This window comes from Vipera berus, assembly GCF_964194415.1.
Source record: "Vipera berus genome assembly, chromosome: 1".
NCBI classification, from domain to species: domain Eukaryota; kingdom Metazoa; phylum Chordata; class Lepidosauria; order Squamata; family Viperidae; genus Vipera; species Vipera berus.
In genome coordinates, this window is record NC_138202.1 from 129,416,276 (window position 1) to 129,431,049 (window position 14,774).

The window sequence follows — 14,774 nt, forward strand, 5'->3', positions numbered from 1 at the left end:
GTGAAAAATGGTCATAAGTCACTTTTTTCAGTGCTGTTGTAACTTTGGTGACTAAATGAACTGTTGTAAATCAAGGGGTACCTGCATAGTCCTTTTAGGTATTAATTGCAACCAGCATTAAACACATTGATTTCAATGGTCATGTTAAACTACTTTCTTTCTGAGGTCAGTGGGCAATTTAAGTGTGGATGCTTCATGTCTGCTATTTATTTCTGTATTAAACTGTGTTAAGTTTACTTGGCATTTACTGAAGAATTGCAGTTGCATATTGAGGGATTCTAATTAAAGAGCTTAGCCACCATAGCTCATTCTTTGCCTTTAAGAGATCTTGCCACGACAGCTAGTTCTTAACATACGACCACAATTGAGCCCAAAATTTATGTTGTTAAGTGAGAAATTTGTTAAGTGAGTTTTGCCCCATTGTGCCCCCTCGACTTTGCTTGTCAGAAGGTTACAAAAGGGGACCACATCACTCTGGGACACTGCAACCGTCATAAATATGAGTCAGGTATCCAGCATCTGAATGTAAATCACGTGACTATGGGGAATGCTACAACCGTCGTAAGTGTGAAAAATGATCATAAGTCATTTTTTTCAGTGCTGTTGCAACTGCGAACAGTCACTAAATGAACTGTTGTAGAGGATTACCTATACCAGAGATAGGCAACCTTGACTCTTTTATGAGTCGTGTACTTCAACTCCTAGAATCCATGAGCCAGCCATGCTGGCTCAGGAATTCTGGGAGTTGAAGTCCACGAGTCATAAAAGAGCCAAGGTTGCCTACCCCTGACCTATACTAAGTTGGTGTACCTTGGGCCTCTTCAATCAAACAATGCCATCTTTCAGGATCCAGGAAGCAAGCCTTCACTACTGAGACATCTGCTCCTGGAAATAATATTATCCCCAAGATCCATGTGGCTCCCACCCTGATGGCATTCCAGAAGTCTTTAAAAACATAATTCTTCTCCCAGATGTTTCAGTAGGTTGTTTGTGAAGTCTTGTCAATTGTGTCTTGTGTTTGAGAGATTTTGTTTGTCTGGACACATTGGATCTTCTTTCTCTTCATTCTTTTTTGCTTTTTCTTATTTTTAATGCAAGCTCCCCAGAGATGTTGGAGTCAGGCAACCTCCAATTTTTTAATTAATTATTATTTTCTTAAGTATTCAAAGAATACTTAAGGAAATTATTTCTTGACCTAGCCTTGTTCTTCACGTAAAAAAGCGAACTCTGTTCCTTAAATTGATGATGTCCTAAAGTTTTCATATTTCTGAACAACCTGGTTTTCCCCCAAATTCTGGGGTAGGTTGGCGGTATGCTCATTTGATGGGAACTGTTTGGTTTGATTGTGAGAGCCACCCAGGGTCACCTGACAGTGAGATGGACAACATATAAATTAAACAAAATAAATGTTTTTCTTTCTGTTATATGAAGATTCCTCTTTGTACATTTTTCTGCTTTTTTAACTACTGTGTTAATTTTTATTGTACATCACAGAGTTGGTTTTGAGTTCAGGTGGCTTTCTAAATTGAAATTATAACTATAAAATATAATACGAGCTACACATAATATTTCCCAGCTAGACTGAAACTTGTGAACAGACTGGGGTCCCATCACACATGTGAATCAGACTGGACTGGGGGAGATGTAATTGAAACATCTTCATTTTTTGTTTTTTACTTGTTAGGACATAACTTGCAGTATTCCTGTGTTTCCATTTCAAAATGGCAGGATACCAGTTTTCAGTCCTGGATACCTCTGGGTGATATGCAGGGTTGGGGCTTAAGAGTCATTCACTCATGTCCTAAACCCACAAAATATAATTTACTGTTTTGACAGTTGAGATCAATGGGAAGTTCCTCCCTTTCAATGTTAGAGTCTTGCTTAACATCAATATTTGTTCTTTATGTTGGCTAAGATAGGTAGGAATTGAAGCCCTGAATATCTGAGGACTACAAAAGTTGCCTATCTCAGCAATAGGCTGAACTAACATTTATATATACAGATATCTTTCATGCTTTCTTTTTTAAACTAAAAATCACTAACAAGAACATTTAAATAGTCAGGCTCTGGCCCCATTGCTGAAGGTTTGTGCAAAAAGGTAGAGCTTGTAGAATTCCAAATGAAAAGATCATGTAAGAAAGATAATTAGATAAAAAAGGATATTAGGCTGAAGCAGATTGTTTACTTCCTTTGATGTAGCATAGAAACATATGCCTGTAGAGTGGGCTGTGAGACATATTAAACAACAACAAAAATTACCATTATTAAGTTTGAATCAAAGTTCTATCATTACCACATTAATTTAATTAGGTTTCAGAGATTTCAGTTCTAATTCTTGTCTTTGAAGTTTTCTTTCTTTTTTCTTTCTTTTCTTTCTTTCTCTTTCTTTCTTTCTTTCTCTCCCCCTCCCTCCCTCCCTCTCTCCCTTCCTTCCTTCCATTTCCCATTCTGAATCAAATGATTCATGCTACTAAAGAAATGCATGCTGAAATAATGTTGCTGATCTGAAAGATTTTAGAAGTACAATATAGGCAACCAAATCAGGTCTACACAAATTGCAACACTCAACTGAACAGAAACCCAACATAACAACAAATAACAATATATCCAGCTTTTCGGTTTGGTGGTAGAATATGGTCAAGAGCTGGATCCAGTTTATTCCCCAGGAACTTTGTATCATATGAATAAGGTCCCTGAAATTTGGTTCACACCTGCTTCAAGAGAATGGCAACAAGGTAATAGAGATTTGAGGTAAAGGAATGATTGCCAGCCACCTTGACTTCCAGGAAGAGAGATGTCTGCTGCTCTGGAAGTTGGTGCTTTGTTTTTTTTTCTTCCTCCTCCCAAGAGGTTGCCAGGTTTGCCTGTCTGCTATACTTCAGTTCTGTGGCGTTGACTAAAACATCATACATTTGCTCCAATTTCATTTTGCTGCATCAAAGGAAACACAGATGTTAAGAAAATTATGCTGCTTTTCTTAGACCTCAAAGACATAGGGAGCTGATGGTACTTCTGGAAATAAATGACATTCCTGATCTCCTACTGATTATATGTGTCAGGTGTCAGTTCCTAATATATCTTACTGCCAGTGCATTATTCCTGCACCCCATTGCACGCCAACTGCTGAGCATTTCTGTGTCTGTGGAGGAATGTACTTTAGGCCCAACTCAGCAGGGGGGCTTTCAACATTGACAGGTAGGTGAGAACATGGCAGCAGCAGGGAAGACTTTTGACAGCTGGCGAAATAATCTGAGACCTTCTTCTCATGGCTGCAAATTAGGCTCCAAGTGAGACTCATCCTTTAGCCTGTGATCTCATCCTCTCTTTTGTTCCCAGGCTCTTCACCAAAAAAACCCCAACATAGATGCTCCATACACAGGCTAAAACAACTATAAAAATAGGCAGCTAGGTGATTTAGGGGGAGTCTATTTTTCTGAGCTCAGAAAACCTCATACGTGTGTGTGTGTGTGTGTGTGTGTGTGTGTGTGTGTGTGTGTGTGTGTATCTATGTATATATGTTACACCAAATAAAAGTGGAATATAAATCATATAAATAAATGAATTCCCTTTTGTATTGTCTAGTTTATACTTGCAAGTTGGGATGACCATACATCCAATACCATACAAAGTACATGAATAATGGACTGTGGTCAATGGTAGCCTTGCATTAGCAGAATCCAATTCTGTTTATGTCAAGTTGGCTATTGGGATCTCACTGAACCTTCATTGTAGTTATTTTATTTATTTTAAAAGGTTGGGATTCTGTAGAAACTTGTAGGATATGGCAGGAAGAACTGGGATTAAGGGGCAGGCAAACTGGGTACCTCACATTGTGAAAGCAGGTGCACCACTATTACTGTAGGATAATAACCATTTCTGTATGGGTGTTTCTGTATACACACACATACACACACACACACACACGTATGTATGCATGTATGTATGTATGTATGCACACACACAAATTTCATTTTTAATGTGTGCCAGTGTGTACACACAGAAAAAGTGATAATAATGCTTATCTTATCTATCTTATCTTTTTTTAATCTAATGTTTATTCCATGCACTATAAATTGTCAATAACAAACCATCCCGTAGGATACAACATTGAATCTGGAATGTGAAAAGGTGGATAATTCTATTTCCTCTGCTATTTTCCCAAAATAAACTGCCCCAAATTATAGTTTATCCCAAATGATTCCTGTACTTTTCTTCCCAAAGAATAGGTAGAAACTCTAGTCTGATTTTAATAAAGAAGAGAAAAGGATAAAAGATGTTAACAGTGGTTTCACAGCTTTGCAGCCTCAATCCCTACTAATCTCTATCCCAAAGCTCCCCCCCCCCAACACACACACACTTTTCCCAGGATTTGGAGACTATATGGGGATAGGACACTACCAGCTCAAAACACTTCTTTCATGACATTTATCTGCTGTCACTTCTCAGAATTCAAACCAAGTTGACTAATCTACAATCAGTTCTCATATGAACGTTCTGCACAAGAATTGCATAGGCTGTTGGTAAAGAATCAGGTTCCAAAATGAACTTTTCAATGTAGTCAATAAAACCATTTCTTCTAATTATTAAAGACCTTGTTCCTGATGAAATTCCTTTTATTCACTGGAAACAACTGACCAGGCATTTAAAAATTTTAAAAAGATGGCATGTATCATGAAGTAAGCTTATCACATAGTTTTACCCCATATTATTTATTTAAAGGAAGCTCTGTTCTTTAAATCCATTTTGAATCTAATTCTGGATTGACTCAGTTAAAAGATAGGCATTGAGAAGAACTTGCTAAGGGCTAGGTATAACTATTGTACATCATATATTTTTCTAGTTAATAAATAGTTTGTTCTTTACTGTTTTCATTATGTAAAAAGCACCAGGAGGTCTAGGTGGATGACTCATGGCGGGAGGGGGTCAGACAGCAAAGAACTTTAAAGTAGCAGCCCCAAACTCAGAAGAGATGTAAGTAAATGATCCAAGGAAAAGTGTAATTGTATGTGAGTGTCAGGCAGTGAGAGAGAATTAATAATAGAGAAATATATTCTGTAATGATGAAAGAGAAAGTATTGAAACATGCATCCAATTAGTGGAAAGACACTGGCTTCAGCTCTGATGGGGAAAAAATAAGGGATTAATAATAGAAAAGTTTGAACTTTAAAATGTTACTATCTTTCATTAAGCAGTTTTGTAAATTTTGTATAAAAATCCAATGTTTAGCAATACAATGATTTAAAAGTGCTTAAACAATTCCTGAGGCAAAATAATCTTGATACTAGAAGTGTTGATTTATGTACACTTAATGGTATAACTAGGGGTAAAAAACATGCATTTTGTTGAATAACATAATTGTAAAACAATCTTTCTACACCTGTCACTCTAGCTTTATTATCAATAAATTAACTCTGTAGACTACATGATACAGCTCACAATTATTCATGAACATTGTTCATTTTTAGGGATTGTTTCACTAATGCTCATTATCAGATAAAATAGTCTGTTCTGAGAAGAAGTTGTTTATAATAATCTTCTTTTGTAATGAATTACCCTAATTTTTAAAATGATTTTATATTCTCTAGCATTGCTTTTTTTTCAGGTATAGCTTTTGTTTTAATGACTATGAAATACAACAGTGGTGAACTCAACCCACTTCTTGGTAGAGCTGGCATCCCTGGTGAAACCTGGATCTTACCACCCTTTATCCTCATTTTTGACCAATGTAGACATCATCTTTTTCTGTGGGGCAGAAAGGACTCACTTTTTTCCAAGATAAGCCATAGGTAAAATTGATATGCAAATCCTGGATCTTGTTAATGGGCTTTAGATGTTGGTCTCCTAGTTTGATCTGAATTGATTCAAAAAGCTCATGAACTACATAATACATAGATTCAAGCAGCTATCAAAGACATTCACAACCCTGCTGGGAGAAACCGAGTATTGATGAAAGAGAGAATTTATTGTGTATGTAAGAGAATTTCTTTCAAGGCTTATGTATTAAGGCAGGTTTCATGGCTCAGGGAAGTCTGGGGCTGCTTTCAGTTTACCCCCACTTCATTTCCCCCACTGCAGTCACACACTTCAATTTAGCCTTCATCACCATTAAATTGTCAGATGTTTTGTTAATGACATCACTCTTTTTTTTAAAAATCCTGTTTCATTTTTTCCAGATGGAACTAAAATTATTTGTAATGATCTCTAGCTGAGTCTGAAATGCAGGCTTTTATTTGCTTTCTCATTTCTCTCTCTCTCTCTCTCTCTTTCTCTCCTCTATTAGTTCTTTTCTACCAGCATGAATTAAACTACTAGATTTTGCACAGTCCTTTTATTATCTGTAGCCTTTCCAGAAGCAGGAAAGGTCCTTTCCTGGACCTTTGCACACGTAGAGATATCACAGATAAAACGCTGTTCAGTTTATAGGTCCCATTCTGTGAAACTGGGCATTTGGAGTGCTATATTTCCGATGGAATATTAATAACAATGTTCTTCAGATGACTGCAAATTATTTTAAATTGCATACTTGCATCCCTAAACATTTATCTTTAAATTACAGCTTCAGTTTTCCCATTGCCCTTGGTGGAAGGGTAGAAAAATTGTGGCCCTGCGGATGTTACTAAACTATGATTTCCAGCTGTGCTAGCCAGCCTGACCAATACACAATACACACTCCACAATTTGGCTTGCGACAAGCAGAGTTAATGGAGAAGGCATAAGTCACAGTCATGTGATGTTTGACTAAACTGCCACAGTTAGTTGCTTAATGACTGAAGGGGAAATGTTGCAGTGATGTGATTTTCCACTCAGCCACTGCAGCACATAGTGATAGAGTTTCTGTCCCAGTCACTAAACAAGGACTATCAGTATTTGGTCTTTCTTACCTTCTGGTTTTGCGGTATATTCATGATCCAGCAGTTAAAGAGGTTGACCTTGATAAGAGTTTTTTTTCTGCCTCTTTTACAGACCTTCCACTCTAAGCGGCAGCCCTGTTATCTCTGATATCTCCCTCATCCGTCTGTCACCACATCCTGCAGGACCTGTGGACTCACCTTTCAACCACCCTCACCCATACATGAACCCCCATGTGGAACATTACTTTCGATCCATGCACAGCAGCCCTACTTTGTCTATGATCTCAGCTGCTAGAGGTCTCAGTCCAGCTGACGGTAAGTGGGGCACAGAGGAATGACAAAATGGCAGAGTGAAAGCTGATGGCAATAGGGTGTGTCTGTACAATGACGCTTTCTAGGTCAGGACTGAAGAAGCTTCTTGGATGAGAAGCGAAAACAAAGCCCAGTTGCCTTTTGGCAAGCACCTTTGGGATTTTCTAGGTTAATTACCATTAATGTAAATATCCATGAACCATAGTCCTTTGGGACAATAATAGCAATATACAAATCAGTCTACATCGGGTCCACGCCAATGTTAGAGACTTTCAAATATTATTCTGTTCCATTAATATTTTTACATGGGAGGTATTGTTCACAATTTTATATGCAGTGCACAACTTTTCCTAATAGACAAGGTTTTATATGTGATTATTTCTAACACAGACTTGTATACGCAGTTATTCCTAATAGGTAAAGGTAAAGAATCCCCCGCACATGCGTGCTAGTCGTTTCCGACTCTAGGGGCTGGTGCTCATCTCCGTTTCAAAGCCGAAGAGCCAGCGTTTGTCCGAGGACGTCTCCGTAGTCATGTGGCCGGCATGACTAGATGCCAAAGGCGCACGGAATGCTGTTACCTTCCCGCCGTAGTGGTCCCTATTTTTCTACTTGCATTTTTACGTGCTTTCGAACTGCTAGGTTGGCAGAAGCTGGGATGAGTAACAGGCGCTCACTCTGTTATGCGGCACTCGGGATTCGACCCGCCAAACCGCCGACCATCTGATCGACAAGCTCAGCGTCCTAACCCACTGAGCCACCGCGTCCCTAATACAGGCCTTTAAAAAAACTGTCTTGTGCATGCTCTTTGCATGCAAGGTATATGTTCTGTTATGAATATTTTTTTCCCAAAAGTACATTTTGCATGAATTTTTGTATAAAGAATGACAAACATTAGGGGTTTTCAGTCATTGTTGTTCAGCTCCTACAATAGTTGTGAACTGTACCCTTTTACTCCCAATGCAACTGTCATGGTTTTTTTTTTATACACCTACCAAATCCCACATGCTAATATTGCTAATAGTAATATTTCCAAAGCAGGACTTTACATTTATGAATTAGTTATGTTCAAGAACAAAGAGATGAATGATCCTACCAACAGCTTGGCCTTTTGTTAATTGTGTATGGGTGTATGTAATCACTGACCATAAAGACTGGGAGGGATCTTGAAAATCATCTAGTCCAACCCACCGCCCTATTTAAACACCTCCAATGTCCACTACCTCCCAAGGCACTCTATCCATAAAGATATTTTTTCCTGATGTCTAATATTGAAATCTGCTTCTTTATAATTAACATCTATTTTGATTACACCATGTCCCTGCCTATATATACAGACACAGGAATTCTTGGATCACACAACTTGAACCTTGCTGGATCATACAGGAGACCTTTTGGAACCAAAGCTGCTCTGCAGTTTCTTCCTATATATGATCCTAGAACTCCCCATATTCTCCAATAAATTGGAGGATGAGTGGATTGGTCTTTGACTCTTTCATTTCTCCAACAGAAGGGAAATCAGACTGAACTTACATCATGGGTAGTTTTGGTCATCATATCTTATAATATACTAGTATAAAAGGGGGTGGGGAAATTTCCCTTTTGTACTTTCTTTTCACCGATATTCTTCATTTTCTTTTCACTACTAATATTCTTCTATATGATATCTTGTTTGTATATTTCCCAGTCTACAATAACTTTCTTGGATTATACTGACCAGAAACATGCACACTTAAGAGTATTTTATAGATTTCCATGGATTTTTCATTGATTTCTTTGTGATTCATTTCATGATGATATCCGATAAGACAAAAAAAGCAGCCAGACAAATTCCTTATTTATTTCTTAAAGGAAGTTAAAATATTGACAAAACATGGTTCAACAGGATTGGGTCATGAAAGAATGGATGTAGCCCTCACATTCATACATGCCTACCCTTGAATTGTATGCATTCAAAGAAAAGGGGTAATCACAGCAGAGAGCAATGGGTCTAGTACAACTCATTGCAGCCAACTTGTCATAGCCATCTCACCATGGAACAACTCATCATGGACAATTCCACGCGGGCTAACTCAATGCTATAAATGTTAACCACCACTGTTCCTTTGACATTATTTCCATTGACAAAAGTGGAAATAATGTCAAAGAAACAGTGACGGACAACATTTATTGCATTAAGTTATCCCGTGTGCAATTGTCTATGATGAGTTGTCCCAAGGCAGGTTGGCTGCAGCAAAAGGGCTGTGGCAAGTTGGACACAACAAGATGGCCACAGCAAATTGCCCCATTCTGGAGAGCAATGGTTCAGTTTAAGGCCTTCTTCAGCTGGCCAGCAGCAGGCTGATGAAGAAGAGGGAAAGGATATTGGGTGAGATTCTCAAACCAAGTGACCAGCCTTGCAGGTCAAATGTTCTCCAGGACTGGTGTAAAGGCTGGCAGGGCAAAGGTTTTCACGTTGCTCGACATCTGGTTATCTGTCTTCATGAAGGGAAGCAAAGGTCAAGTCTTCTAATCAAGCTTGACTCTTGCTGATTTCCTGTCATGCCCATCCAGTTTTCTTGGTAATAATATGGAAGCATGTTGCCCTTACCTTCTTTCTGAACAGATTTGTTTGTTTTACTTTCCAGTCTGACCTCTAGATTACCAAGGAATCCGAAGGGAAGAGTGAGGTGGGGAGAGGGGGGCTACATGAAAATTAGACCAGAAATCACATGTCACCATTTGCCATCTATTACCAGATACACCTTGAGTATTTACTATAGCTAGTGTCAAGAGGAGGAGAAAAAGAGGAGGCAGATCTGTTTAATGGAGGGAAAGGTGGAAGATTTAAAATAATAATTGGGAATACTGTTAGGTATACTATTCATGTTCATTCATTTATTCTTGCAAACCGTCTTTAAAAAATCAAAAGTAAGTGGCATCAAAATGGATTTCAATAAAAAAAGCAGCCTCCTAACGAGCTTCTCCTATATGGAAGATTCTATAGATTGGTGCTTATCTGCTACTTAGTAGTAAAGTCAAAAGAAAATGTCTAATCTTCACTTCCTGTATATCTGGGATGAAGCTAGAACTTCACCTGTGCAGAATAAGAACTGGATGATACCAGACTTGTCCTCAGCTAAACAGATGTAATGCATCTAGTAAAACCTAGTTTCTCTCTCATTGCTGACTTGGTTTTGTTGATCCCAGGGGTCTTTCCCTTTAGCAAGTGTTAAGCTTCCCAGCTTCTGCATTAAGTAAGCTACAGATGTGTTTTATTGCTCTTAATAGTCTTTCTTCCTCTCAGTATGACCCTTGAATCTTCTTTCTTCCTGCAAAAGAAATGTTATGATTATTTGGCATTAGAAAGGGGTCTTGATCTTGGCTTTCAAATTTCTCTCTCTCTCTCTCTCTCTCTCTCTCTCTCTCTCTCTCTCTCTCTCTCTCTCTCTCTCTCTCTCTCTCTCCCTCTCCCTCTCCCTCTCCCTCTCCCTCTCCCTCTCCCTCTCTCCCCTCCTCCTCCTCCTCCCTTTGTAAATAAGTTCAGTGTAAAATGGGCATAGAGGCAAGCAAGTTTGAAAATTCACAAATGGGCAAAAGTGAGGATAATTGGTTCTGGCAAGCTAAATGGTTTTCCACTGCCAGGCACACTAAAAAAAAAACTCTCATTCTTCCCCACCCCCCCATACACACAGAGAGAGTGTATTAGATCCCTGCTTTAATTTTCTTATGCTGCTTCTCATTAACTAGGCTTTGTCTGTCTTTTTCTTTTGTAAAAGGCAGGATGTTAATTTCGACAACGTTACTGCATCCAGCAGCCTCCCCTCCTTTGCTCCATTCCCTTCCTCCCCCTCTTTCTCTCTTTCTCCTTCTCCCTTGTGAACTCTGTGTTCATACAGCAGGATTATTTTGGGGGGGGGGCGGTAGAAATGAGAGATTGTTTATAAATTTGCGGAAATAGAGGAATGTAGAGGGCCCCAGTCTGGTGACTTTTGTCCAGAGCAAGCACACGTCAGAGTTACAACTACACAGTTTTGGCAGGGAACAGGGAGATTCTAACAATTTCGTGGATATTTTGCGGTCTGGAAACATTTTACCCTTCTTCTCTCCTCTGCCCCCGTCCTGTTCCCTGTGCAGTAGCTCATGAGCATCTGAAAGAGAGGAGTCTCTTTGGCCTTCCCCATCCTCCGCCAGGAGCCAGCCCTGCAGACTATTATCACCAGATGACATTCATGGCCAGCCACCCGAATCCTTATGGGGACCTCCTCATGCAAAGTGGAGCAGCAGCCGGGGCCACGCATCTTCATGATTACCTCAGCCCTGTAGATGGTGAGTAAAAGAGCCTACTCTGGCTAGATCCATGTCCAAGAATGTTCTTGCTGGAATGACCACTTCTAGAGTGGGTGAATGACACTGTACCATTGATCATAAAAACATCCCTGTGTGCACGCACCTAGGTGTCTTAAGAAAGACAAGATTGTTGAAAGCACTGGGTTACTTGACATCCTCTTACTTCTTGCATGTGGCTGAAGGCCCTGTTTTGTAACATGGCAGAAATAATAGGACCAACCTCTGCCCCGCTTGCTTTTGCAAACTCTTCTTAAAGAATGTACAGCTTGTCTTGCTAAATCTCCAGTTCTGCTGGATAACAAAGACCCTCATTAAACTTGGCAGACACTGGGAAGCTAAGATGTGCAAATTGAAAGGGTCTGCCATGCTAAATGAGAGTGGGCACGATCGCTTTACAGTACAAAAACAAATGCTGGACCACCTCTTCAGAAACTAGGAGGGACAGAGGGAAAAAGTTCTCATCTAGAGTTTTGCTTGCTGGTTAAACTTCACAACTCAAACAGCTCCAGCCTTTTAGACCAGTTAAGAAAGGGAGGAATTAATTTTGCGGAATTTGTACAAGTTTTTTGAGGAGGATCCCCTCAAATTGTTGAGAGACTACAGACAAGTGAGCTTAGCTGAAGCACTTTTAACAGTTTTCAGTAGAAAAAATGCTAAGAACTCTTCCATTAAATAAATGTGGCTAATAAGTGCTTAATGTGCCTGGATCGTATGCCCCTTTCACAAATATATTTAAGGTGGGAACAACTGGAAATAAGGCAACAGTTGAGTGAGTTCTAACTGATGGGAAAAACCACTGTGAAACACATGTGTCTGACGTCGTATGTGTTACTATAACCAAGTTGGAAGTTTAAGGTATCTTTTGAGTATAGTTTTGCAGGTTAAAACATGTGAGGGTTTTATAACCCAAAGCAGAATCTAGTAACATATTAGAGATCAATTATTTTATTGTGATATGAGCTTTGATAAGTAACTGAATTTTAGCCATGTAGGTTATGGGAAAGTTGATGAGTATATATGCTCATATACCTCTTGCTTATAGGGTTTAATGAAATAAAATAGCACACAAATTTATTTTCTGTGGTTCAGATTCCCTCATTTGTTCTCTTATCAAATTGGCCTCTCTCAGAGAGAGTATGTCTCCTTACCTTCAGCTCATGGCTTCTCTGCTGATGCGAAGGCCACAGTAAACTACTCAACCTTTAATGTGCCATGGAAGAATTCACAGCAGGCCTCTGTGGAGTAAAACTTCAGTTCCGCCCTGTTGCATTTATGTTAATTTCATGCAGGAGGATAAAACCTTAGCAACCTCCAAAGAAATGAGGTCAGCTTTTAAATCTGAGGAGGTTCATCTGTAACTTTAAAAGGCTGCTAGTACGGAAGGCTGATTTCTTTTCCCTCAGGCTGCCCTCTCCAAATAGTTCTTTGTGGCTCTGCTTTTCAATCCTTGGGATGATTCCCCCCTCCCCACATACACAAGAAAGTTGCCCACAAATGAATAACAATGGACACCACTGTAGTATTTCCACTTTCTGTATGTCACACTTTCTGAGGATAGGCAATACTGGCAAAATCCAGTTGCATATGATTTACTGACATGAATTCAAGATCCTTGTGTTTCACTGACTTTTAGTCATCACAAAATGAGGAGGTATCAGAATTAAATGAATAGCAATTTTAAAAATAAGTTAATACATGTTGCTGGTCATGGATGTAGCATCACAATAGCGTTTGTATTGTTGAAATTTAATTTTGCTGCACTCAACAGAAAGTACAATGCAAGGTGTCTCTCAAAATTCTTTCCTCTGATCTTTTGGCTAAAACTTTGCTGAGTTTTGGATTCCTCAAAAATCCCATTTACTTACGCTGGCTTAAGGAGCCTTAATGGTTTTTAAAGGTTGTCAGACAGCTTTTGTGTTGCTCAAGAAGGGTCTTGGAATACTTTGAACTGCAAAACTAATGGACTTTAAGAAATTTGTTTCTTAGGACATCACCTGTGCCAGAACATTGCATTTGCAGTGGGGTAAACAAGTAGTGTAACACTTTGTTGTTAGCTGCGAAGTCGTGTCTGACCCATCGCGACCCTATGGACAAGGTTCCTCCAGGCCTTCCTGTCCTCTACCGTCTTCTGGAGTCCATTTAAGCTCACACCTACTGCTTCAGTGACTCCATCCAGCCACCTCATTCTCTATCGTCCCTTTCTTCCATTGCCCTCAATCTTTCCCAGCATTAGGCTCTTCTCCAGTGAGTCCTTCCTTCTCATTAGGTGGCCAAAGTATTTGAGTTTTAGCTTCAGGATCTGGCCTTCTAAAGAGCAGTCAGGGTTGATCTCCTCTAGGACTGACCGGTTTGATCGCCTTGCAGTCCAAGGGACTCACAGGAGTCTTCTCCAGCACCATAGTTCAAAGGCCTCAATTCTTTGGCGCTCAGCCTTTCTTATGGTCCAACTTTCACTACCATACATTGCAACTGGGAAGACCATAGCCTTGACTATACACACTTTTGTTGACAGGGTGATGTCTCTGCTTTTTAGTGTGCTGTCTAGATTTGTCATGGCTTTCCTCCCGAGGAGCAAGCGTCTTTTAATTTCTTGGCTGCAGTCCCCATCTGCAGTGATCTTGGAGCCCAGGAAAATAAAATCTGTCACTACCTCCATTTCTACCCCATCTATTTGCCAGAAATTGAGGGCCGGATGCCATGATCTTGGTTTTCTTAATGTTAAGTTTCAACCCAACTTTTGCACTCGCCTTCTTCACCCGCAACAAGAGGCTCTTTAGTTCTTCTTCACTTTCTGCCATTAGAGTGGTATCATCTGCATATCTTAGGTTGTTGATATTTCTTCCGGCAATCTTAATTCCAGCTATTGATTCATGTAGCCCTGCCTTTCTCATGATGTGCTCTGCATATAGGTTAAATAGGCAGAGCGACAGTATACAGCCTTGCCGGACTCCTTTCCCAATTTTGAACCAATCATTGGTTCTGTGTCCAGTTCTCACTGTTGCTTCTTGGCCCACATATAGGTTTCTCAAGAGACAAATAAGATGGTCTGGTACACCCATCTCTTTAAGAACTTGCCACAGTTTGTTATGATCCACACAATCAAAGGCTTTAGCATAGTCAATGAAGCAGAAGTAGATGTTTTTCTGGATCTCTCTAGCTTTCTCCATGATCCACCGTATGTTGGCAATTTGATCTCTAGTTCCTCTGCCTCTTCGAAATCCTGCCTGTACTTCTGGTAATTCTCGATCCACATACTGCTGGAGTCTAGCTTGTAGGATTTTA

The 14,774-nt window shown here is 39.6% G+C and overlaps 1 protein-coding gene across 1 annotated transcript in view; it reads left to right on the forward strand.

Annotated features, from left to right (window-relative positions):
- Positions 1 to 14,774, forward strand: part of GLI2 (GLI family zinc finger 2) — a gene marked incomplete at its 3' end in the record, with an annotated part of 274,691 nt that overhangs the window by 212,201 nt on the left and 47,716 nt on the right. The window contains exons 4-5 of the mRNA XM_081340777.1: positions 6,964 to 7,166; positions 11,280 to 11,471. Coding sequence (XP_081196903.1) covers positions 6,964 to 7,166; positions 11,280 to 11,471 — 395 coding nt within the window. The remainder of the gene's footprint in view (positions 1 to 6,963; positions 7,167 to 11,279; positions 11,472 to 14,774) is intronic.